At 57.4% G+C, this 9,458-nt stretch overlaps 1 protein-coding gene across 1 annotated transcript; it reads left to right on the top strand.

Moving 5' to 3' along the window:
* The first annotated feature begins 367 nt into the window (after positions 1-367).
* LOC125698535 (PHD finger protein 7-like) lies at positions 368-9,370 on the top strand. The gene is given in 12 exon segments (XM_048956950.1): positions 368-541; positions 2,480-5,236; positions 5,340-5,443; positions 5,728-5,819; positions 5,911-6,009; positions 6,266-6,390; positions 6,581-6,754; positions 6,756-6,814; positions 6,817-6,940; positions 7,159-7,272; positions 7,424-7,542; positions 7,707-9,370. Coding segments are annotated over 10 exon segments (1,617 nt in total). The 5' UTR covers positions 368-541; positions 2,480-5,236; positions 5,340-5,370; the 3' UTR covers positions 8,345-9,370.
* The last annotated feature ends 88 nt before the right edge of the window (positions 9,371-9,458 follow it).

Consider the following 9,458-nt stretch of genomic DNA (forward strand, 5'->3'; position numbering starts at 1 on the left):
TGGTCTCTGCAGCCCGATGTTTGAGAGGGGAGCGGCTCCGAGTCCTGGCTCGCAGTGTCTGCCTGGACTGTGTTCTTTCAGCTGCCATGGAAACCCTTGAGGACCGCGGTGCTCCCCGTCTTGAGTTTGTGTGGGTGCAGCTCTCAGCGCTTGAGGCTGGTGCCTGCCTGCTCCCACGGCGTGTTCGGGGCTGGCTTGGAGAATCTGGGGCCCAGCGCTGCAATGGAGAGCGGCTCCTTGTCCGGGCCCGCTGTCCCTGTCTGCGCCTCGAGGACGCTGATGTCTCCTGGCTGGCAGCGTTTGGAGTGCAGCTCTCAACAGTCGGGGCAGCATTACGGCTGCTCCCACGGTGTCGTCGCGGCTCATCTTCATCCCGCTGTGGATGGACTCAACGACCTTCCTGTGCAGCTCATTCCAGTGCTTAACCACCCCTTCTGCAAAGAAGTTCTCCTGATATCCAACCTAAACTTACCCTGGTGCAGCTTAAGATTATTCCCCCTCGTCCTGTCACCAGTGAGAAGAGACCAACCCCACTCTCGCTGTAAGCACCTGTCAGGCATTGGAAGAGAGCAATAAGGGCCCCCCCCCCCAAGTCCTTTTCCCCTGACTAAACAGCCCCAGTTCCTCCAGTCTCTCCTCACAGGCCATATTCTCCAAGCCCTTCCCCAGCCTTGCTGCCCTTCTTTGGACCTGCTCCAGCACCTCCATGTCCTTCCTGTACTGAGCTGCCCAAAACTGAACACAGTACTTGAGGTGAGGCCTCACCAGCGCTGAGTCCAGGGGCACGATGACTTCCCCAGTCCTGCTCACCACAGCATTCCTGCTCCCAGCCAGGTTGCCATTGGCCTTCCTGGCCACCTGGGCACACTGCTGGCTCATATTCAGCCCACCGTTCATCTGCACACCAAGGTCCCTTTCCGTCAGGCAGCTCTCCAGCCATTCTTCCCCAAGCCTGTAGGGTTGGCTGGGGTTGCTGTGGGCAAAATGCAGGACTTGACCCTACGGAAACTCGTACAGTTAACTTTGGCCCATCGATCCAGTCTATCCAGGTCTCTCTGTAGCACCTCAGGCAGATCAACGCTCCCTCCCAACTTGGTGTCGTCTGCAAACTTATGGAGGGTGCACTCAATCCCCTCCGCAAGATCGTTAGTAAAGGTGTTAAATAGAAGCGGCCCCAGTACTGAGCCCTGGGGGACACCACTCATGACAGGCCACCAATTGGATTTAACTCCACTGACCGCAACTCTTTGGGCCTGGCTGCCTAGCCAGCATTTCACCCAGCAGAGCGTACGCCCATCCAAACCGTGGGCAGCCAGCTTCTCCATGAGGATGCTGTGGGGGAGTGGCAAAGGCTTTACTGAAGTCCAGGCAGACCACATCAACAGCCTCACCTTCACCCACTCAGCGGGTCACCTTGTCATAGAGTGAAATCAGGTTGGTCACACAGGATCTACGGTACATAAACCCATGCTGACTGGGCCTGATCCCCCAGTTTACCTTTAATTGATCCATGATGGCTCCCAAGATTGTCCGTTCCATGTTCTTCCCTGGCACTGATGCAAGACTGATAGGTCTGTAGCTACAGGATCACCTTTCTGGCCCTTTTTGAAGACTGATGTCACATTTGCCATGCACACAGGAGAGCAATATTTCTTGAAGCTGTTATGCCTGCTTCATCCTATGCCAAGCTTTCCTCACTCTGCTCTGTATTTTTCCTTCCCTTACTACTTAGAAAGGGCATATATAAGAGTAAACCTACAATAAAATACCTAAAGGTTACTAACCCCAATTCCTGATTTATGAGCCCTATTATGTTGTGCTAGCAAGCATAAATTTAATTCTGTATCTGCACTTACTTAGCAATTTTTCCCTCGCATATTCCTTTGCAAAAGCTCATATTGCTTGTGTTTGAACATGGTTGGTGTTGCTCAAGCCCTCTGTGTTGACTTCTTACCCCGGTCCATGCCCTAGCCTCTGCTCTGATCTGCTGCTCAGCATCCTTCTTGCAGCAGCTGCTTTGTAAGAAGGTTATAAGTTCAGTAAAGGCCTATACCCTGGTATTAGAAGTTTCTACTGCTGTCACAGAATTATCTCTAGATCTGTCTGTGACAGGGGAGCAGCAGGCCCACCAGCCCGAAAAGAAAGAAGGGGGGGGTGCCAATGGTTTGCGGGGCCTCGGGTGGATCCCACCTGTCCCCATGGGCTTGTGACCATCTAGATGAAGAAGTTGGCCTCCATGTGTTTCCACCTCAATCGTGGGGCCTTATTCTGCTCTCCGTCCCAGACTTCCAAGTCGGGGGGTGGAGAACCGCTCTGACTTCTAAAGACAGGTGTAAAGAAGACACTGAGAACCTCAACCTTTTCCTTATCCTCAGCAGTCAGTTCCTCACCCCATCCAGTAAAGGATGAAATTCTCCTTAGCCCTCCTCTTATTGTTAACGTATTTGTAAGAAGGCTTTTTTGTTCTCTTTTCCTACAGTGGCCACCTTCAGTTCATGTTGGGCTTTCGTCTTTCCAAGTTTCTCCCTGCATGATCCTGACCACTTCTGTGTGCTCCCCCTGAGTCGCCTGTCCCTTCTTCTACAGGAAGCAAACTCTTCTTCTCTCCCGGAGCCTCAGCAAAAGTTCCCTGCTCTTCTCTCCAGCTCATTTTACAGCACAGGGGAACAGCCTGCTCCTAGGCCTCTGAGACTGGGAATACAGGAAAATCTGTTCAGAGCAGCAGCTGTGGAGCAAGATAAACAGCATGAGAACCAAGGACACCTCTAGAAGAAGAAAGAACGGCTCACGGCTCTGAATGGATAAGCGCCTGCATGAACGGTTGAAGAGTGCTTTGTAGAATGCTCTGCTGGCATGTAAAGCTGGATGGGAAATTGTAGGGTGGACGGGCAAGCTAGAAAAGAAAATTTGTGAAGGTATGCAAGTGATGTGGGAACTTGTCGATTTGGATCGTTCATATCTGAGTCCGTGAATCAGATGCTGCATAAGACTTCCTTCTTGAGGAGCAACCAGCCTTCCTGGACCCCCTTGCTCTTCAGGGCTGTATCCCAAGGGACCCTCCCGACCGGTGTCCTGAACAATTGAGAGCCTGACCCCCGCTCCTGGCTCCACCAAGAATACCGAACTCTACCATCTCGTGCTCACTCTGCCCTCGACAGCTCCCGACCTCCACATCTCACACCAGTCCTCCTCTGCTTGTGAACAGCAGCTGCAGTGGGGCACCTCCCTGGTGGGCTCTCTTACCAGCTGCGCCAGGAGGCACACATCTTCCACACACTCTAGAAACCTCCAGGACTGCTGCTTCTGCACTGTACTGTATCTCCGGCATATATCAGGGAAGTGGAAGTCCGCCATGAGAACAGGGGCTGGCGATTGCACGATTTCTGCCAGCTGCTCCTAGAGCACCTCACCTGTTTCTTCTGGTCTGGAGGAAACCCCCACCAGGACGGCGGCAGTGTCGGCCCTCCCCCTGATCTTTACCCACAGCCTGATCATTCCCAGCCCCAAGCTCAACAACACTGAAACACTAACATAGAGAGCCATGCCACCATCCCTACTTCGTTGCCGATCCATTCCAAAGAGCTTATAGCCCTCCACTGTAGCAGTACACAAGTGGGAGTGATGGCAACTAAGTCATAGTTTGCCTGCTGCACAACGGCTTCCGGCTCATCCTGCTTCTAGCAGACGCTGTGTGCGCTGATGCGGATGCACTTCAGTTAAGACATTGTCACCCCAACTCCAGCATTCTTCCCTTTCAGACCTAATGTAAAGCAAGCATAAAGTACTCTCAGCATCAGTGATGACATGCCTAGAGTACACTGTTGAGTTCAGGGCCCCTGACTACAAGAAAAACATGGAGGTCCCGCAGTGTGCACGTGGAGGGGCAACGGGGCAGGAAAGGGTCTGGAACACAAGTCTCAAGAGGAGCGGCAGAACGAACTGGGGTTGTGCAGTCTAGAGGAGGCTCAGGGGGGGCCTCACCACGCCGTATAACTCCCTGAAAGGAGGTTGTAGGGGGTAAGTTTAGGTTGGATATCAGGAAAACTTTGCAGAAAGGGTGGTTAAGCACTGGAATGAGCTGCACAGGAAGGTGGTTGAGTCACCATCACCACCACGTGTTTAAAAACCATTTGGATGTGGTGCTCGGGGACACGATGTAGTGGAGGGTTGTTAGAGTTAGGGTAGCACGGTCAGGTTGCTGTTGGACTGGGTGATCTTACAGATCTTTTCCAGCCCGAGCGATGCTATGATACTCTGATTCCATGAGGGGATTGAGTGCACTCTCAGTAAGTTTGCAGGTGACACCAAGTTGGCAGGAGGTGGCGATCTGCTCGGGGGTAGGAAGGCCCTTCAGAGGGATGTGGACAGGCTGATCGCTGGGCTGAGGCCAACGGGGTGAAGCTCCGGTGAGGCCACACCTCGAGTGCTGCGTTCAGTTTTGGGCCCCTCACTACAGGAAAGACGTGGAGACCCTGCAGCGTGTCCAGAGAAGGGCAACAAAGCAGGTGAGGGCTCTGGAGCGCAGGCCTTACGAGAAGCAGCTGAGGGAACTGAGATTGCTTAGCCTGGAGGAGGCTCGGGGGAGACCTTGCCTGGTGCTCAGCTACCTGCTGGGTTAAACCACGTGTCTGCACACTGCACTCCCACAGCCACTTCAGGCTTCGAGAGCCAAAGTCAAAACAAGCCATCTACTTAGGCCCTCAAAGCTGCATTTGTGCCTCGAAAGAATGGGATGGGACCGATAAAGGAGGTTTAGTGCCCTGAAGTAAGGCTCTGGGTCCTTCCAAGGTGGGCTGGAGCCCCCACAACGGCAGTTCGCACAGTGACAGGCAGCTTTTGCTCCTCAGCAGAGGCTCTGCACATTCCAAAGTAGAAATCTGACCTGCAGAGCAGACACTGCGGCTTTTCAGCATGAGGATTTGAACCCTGGGAAGGAGCGCTGGATGCTGCCCAGATGGCTGAGACCATCCATGGAGGCCTCGGGCCCCCAGCCTCGATCCATGCCACCAAAAAGGACGGCTCGCTCAGCACGCACGAGGCGGCGAGCCCTGCGCAGAGATTAACAGGAGAGGTCGGATTCTACACAGTAGAGGTTTTGATCCCATACCACAGTTTAGGAAACTTAAATGAAGCATTTGCACAAACAAAGGAGCACGGAACGGCCATTGTGACACGCGGGGTGCGGAACAGAACCAAGGCTGCGGGGCTCAGGCCGAGCTCAGTGCGACCTGGTGAGGTGAGCAGGGAGGAAGGGGCTGCCTGAGGCTGCCCAGGGAGGAGGGTTCCCCAGCGCTCGGGGCCTGAGCTGAGAACTCAGCCTCGTCCCGCTTCTCCCCTAGGTTGTCACGCGGAGGACGAAGCCCAGCACTGATGGGACAGAGACTCTGCAAGTGGTTTCAGTCAACTGCGGAGACGCAGGAGGCCGCCGGCTCGAGTGAGCCAGGTGAGAGTAAAGAATCCCTGCACGCAGGGCAGAGGGGTGCTGGGGGTCTGCCAGCGGCAGACAGGGGAGGTGGGGGCACGCAGGGCCCCTCTGCTCCTTGGCCGGGGGGCCGCGGTTGGGCTGTGGCCGCCTGCTGGCAGCACTGGGCCTGCAGTGCCCCTTCCTCTCCACGGCCACCAGCCCTGCCCCTCTGCTGGCACGGCCGGCACACAGCAGCCCCTGGGACAGCCCCCAGGGCACCTGGCTGCGCAGGCCGCTCACTGCTGTTCCTCTCTCCTCTCCAGCATGCGTGCTCTGCGGCCGAGTGGATCAGCACTCGAGCATCCTTGGGGAAATGGAAGAGCACCGTGGATTCTATTTCCATAAGTATTGTGTGGTGAGTTCCCACGTGCCTCCCGACACCTTCCTCCAACCAGAGATTTCCTCCTTTCTGCCCTAACAAGAGCCTGCTCTTTCCTCTTGTACAGATATTTACCAATGATCTTTGTGAAAGTGTGGAAGACCGCACTGGCCTATATTTTTGGATTAAAGACCTGATACTCAAATTGAGACAGGCAGAACAGACGGTGAGCACTGGACTGGAACAGGGAGCTTGGCGCCTGGAGAGGCGTGGAGAGCTTAGCCTGGTCCAGGGAAAGCAATCCCAGCCCTTCCAGCCAGCCCCAAGAGAAATCCCTGCTCTTGCAGACCAGCCCTGTTCAGCAGGCAGCTCTGCAGAGTGCCAGCCAGCCCTGCCCCCATCCCGTGCCCTGCACAGAGGTGCGGGGCCCGCTGCGTAGGCCCTGAGCCTGCAGCTGATGGGAAATGCTCTGCTCTTTACAGCTCTGCTTTGTTTGTGGCCAGCGCGGGGCCACCATCACCTGCGCAGAGCCGGGCTGCGACCGCAGCTTCCATCTCCCCTGCGCTTCCAAGGGTGAATGCGTCACCCAGTACTTTGGAGAGTACAGGTAAGGGCTGCCAGGCATCGCCTGCGAGCCTCCAAGCCCTGCTGTCAGCACCAGCCAAAGAAGCGAGGAGTGCGCCGTGACGCCTCCCAGCAGCCTGGCAGAGCCAGAGCCAAGGCCTGGGGCTCCTTCCTGTTCCTCTGCCCTCCTCGCAGCACTTCTCACCTTGCCCGTCCCTCCCGTCTTCCCCCAGGTCCTTCTGCATGGAGCATTGCCCACAGCAGACAGCGGAAGCAGCACCGGCGCAGGACACGACCTGCATCATCTGCATGGACCCCGTGGGGGACAGCGTGTCCTACAGCACCATGGTGTGCCCAGCCTGCCGACACGCCTGGTTCCACCGGGCTTGCATCCAGGTAGGAGCCCTCCCCTCACCCCATGAGCACGGCAGGTGATCAGCAGCACCAGGCCTGGCTCACACTCACCCTGTTCTGTTTCTGCTGCAGGAACAGGCCTTGAGTGCCGGGTTTCCTTGCTTCCAATGCCCCGTCTGCAGAGACAGATACACGTTTATTATGGACATGCGCCTTATGGGGATCCGAATCCCATTCAGGTTGGTGTCTTTCAGCCGGCTCTTGAGATGTGAGGGCACACGAGCTGTCCTTGGCAAGGGACTGCCCCAGCTGGCCTGGCCCTTTGCAGCCATTCACATGGGCCTCAGCATCACTGGGTAGCTGGAACTGGGCGTCGGGAGGAAGGGGAGGGATGCCATGGATTAGTTTTAGTCCTGGGGCAGTCAGTGCTCATTCCATTCCCTCCTTTCCTTGGCAGACAACCAACATGGGAAGACAACGATGCCTACGCATCACTACTGGAGAGGCACGGGAGCTGCGATGCCAGCGTCTGCCTTTGCCCACATGGCAGGGAGCAGGCAGAGGAAGAGGGGTGAGTTCCCTCAGCAGCCCTCTGGGGCTCGGCGTGGGATCGCAGCCTCACCACAGGCTGGGAGAGCACAGACTGGGCACCAGAGTTGTGCCGGACGCTCCCTGGCTCAGCTCACTTTGTCCTCACGGCCACAACCCGTTTGTTTCCCCAGGCCCTGGCAGCTGCTCCTCTGCAGCTCCTGTGCCGCACAAGGCACTCACCAGTGCTGCTCCAACTTGAGTCACAGCACAACCAGCTGGGAGTGCAACGCCTGTGCTGGAGAGGGCACCGGTAAGAGGCAAACGGCCGCGTGCAGCTGGGCTGGGGCCAGGTGAGGCCTGGCAGCGGCTGCTGAGGGCCGCCTGGCTCAAATCCCTCTAGCCCAGCACCAATGGGAGTCAGTTCACCCCGTGGCTGCAATTCCATCCTGCTCACTTTCCTGCCTCTCCTTACAGCCTCCAGCACCAACTCAGGCCTTCCTGGCTGCCACACCACCAGCCAGGCACCATCAGGGCCAGATAACTCTTCCCCTGGGCCTGAGAGCAGCGGCCTGTCCAGCCAGCGCAGGTCAGACCGGAGGAGAATCCGCCCGCGTGCACAGCAGGATGAAGATGAGCCGCGACGACACCGTGGGAGCAGCCGTAATGCTGCCCCGACTGTTGGGAGCCGCACTCCAAACGCTGCCAGCCAGGAGACATCAGCGTCCTCGAGGCGCAGACAGGGACAGCGGGCCCGGACAAGGAGCCGCTCTCCATTGCAGCGCCGGGCCCCAGATTCTCCAAGCCAGCCCCGAACACGCCGTGGGAGCAGGCAGGCACCAGCCTCAAGCGCTGAGAGCTGCACCCACACAAACTCAAGACGGGGAGCACCGCGGTCCTCAAGGGTTTCCATGGCAGCTGAAAGAACACAGTCCAGGCAGACACAGCGAGCCAGGACTCGGAGCCGCTCCCCTCTGGACCATCGGGCTGCAGAGACCAACAGCCAGCCCCAAAGACGCCGCAGGAGCCGGTCCAGGCGGTCAGGGCCAGCCCGGGGACGAAGCCGCTCCCGGGTTCCACGTCGGGCCCGGAACATCAACCGCCGGCCCCACTGATGCTGCAGGAGCAGCCGTGTACCAGCTCCAATTGTTATGTAAAGTCACCACAATCCATCAATAAAAGTGACAGTTCCATCATGCCACTGTCAGTTTGGTTCTTCTCTGCCTTTCCCGAGGTGGGCAGCTTTAGGGGCTGCAACCACGGGCATCTCTTCTCCCCAGCACCCAACCCACTCCTTCCTCCCCCCAGCCCGGTTCAGGCTGAGCTGGGTTCTGGCCCCGACTCCAGCAGGCGCAACGTTTCAACGCACAACGTGGCGGAGGCCAGGCTGGCAGCTGCAGCCCCGTTCTGGGGGTGTTTCTGCCATCGTGGGGATGCCGCTGTGTTTGGGACACGCGGGCAGCCCCACGGCAGCTGCCGGCTGTGGGTGGGCTGGGACCCAGGCTTTCCTCCTGCATTCGGGCAGTGCCTCAGGTCTGCTGCCACTGCTCGTAAACTGTTTGGCATTCTGGGTTCCAGTCCAAAATTTCTCCTCTTCCTTTCACAGCTTCCTATTCCGTGATCCTCCATCAGTCCACAGTTTGGTATCCATAATCTACAGCGTCCTGCCGTCCCTAGGGAAGCCTGCATTTCCCATGTTGACTTTGGCTCTGCTATTTGACATACGGCCTCCTTGCCCTCAACTCCAGGCTTTCGGAGGAGGCTCAGGGGAGGCCTCACCACTCCCTATAACTCCCTGAAGGGAGGCTGTAGTGAGGTGGTGATCAGCCTCTGCTCCCAGGTAACAACGATGGGACGAGAGGGAATGGCCTCCAGTTGCACCAGGGGAGGTCCCCGTTTTATCTTAGGAAGAACGTCTTTGCTGAACGAGCGGTCTGGCACTGGCACAGCTGCATGGGGAGCTGTGGGAGTCAGCATCCATGAAGGTGTCCCAGAACCTTCCAACCACCTCTAAGAGAAATCCCTGCTCTTGCAGACCAGCCCTGTTCAGCAGGCAGCTCTGCAGAGTGCCAGCCAGCCGTGCCCCCATCCCGAGCCCTGCACAGAGGTGCGGGGCCCGCTGCGTAGGCCCTGAGCCTGCAGCTGATAGGAAATGCTCTGCTCTTCACAGCTCAGCTGGCAGAGCTGCCCGCGGCGCTTCCGCTTCCCCCAGCAGGCGGAAAGTACCGC

The sequence above is a fragment of the Lagopus muta genome, chromosome 11 (genome assembly GCF_023343835.1).
Source record: "Lagopus muta isolate bLagMut1 chromosome 11, bLagMut1 primary, whole genome shotgun sequence".
Lineage (NCBI taxonomy): Eukaryota > Metazoa > Chordata > Aves > Galliformes > Phasianidae > Lagopus > Lagopus muta.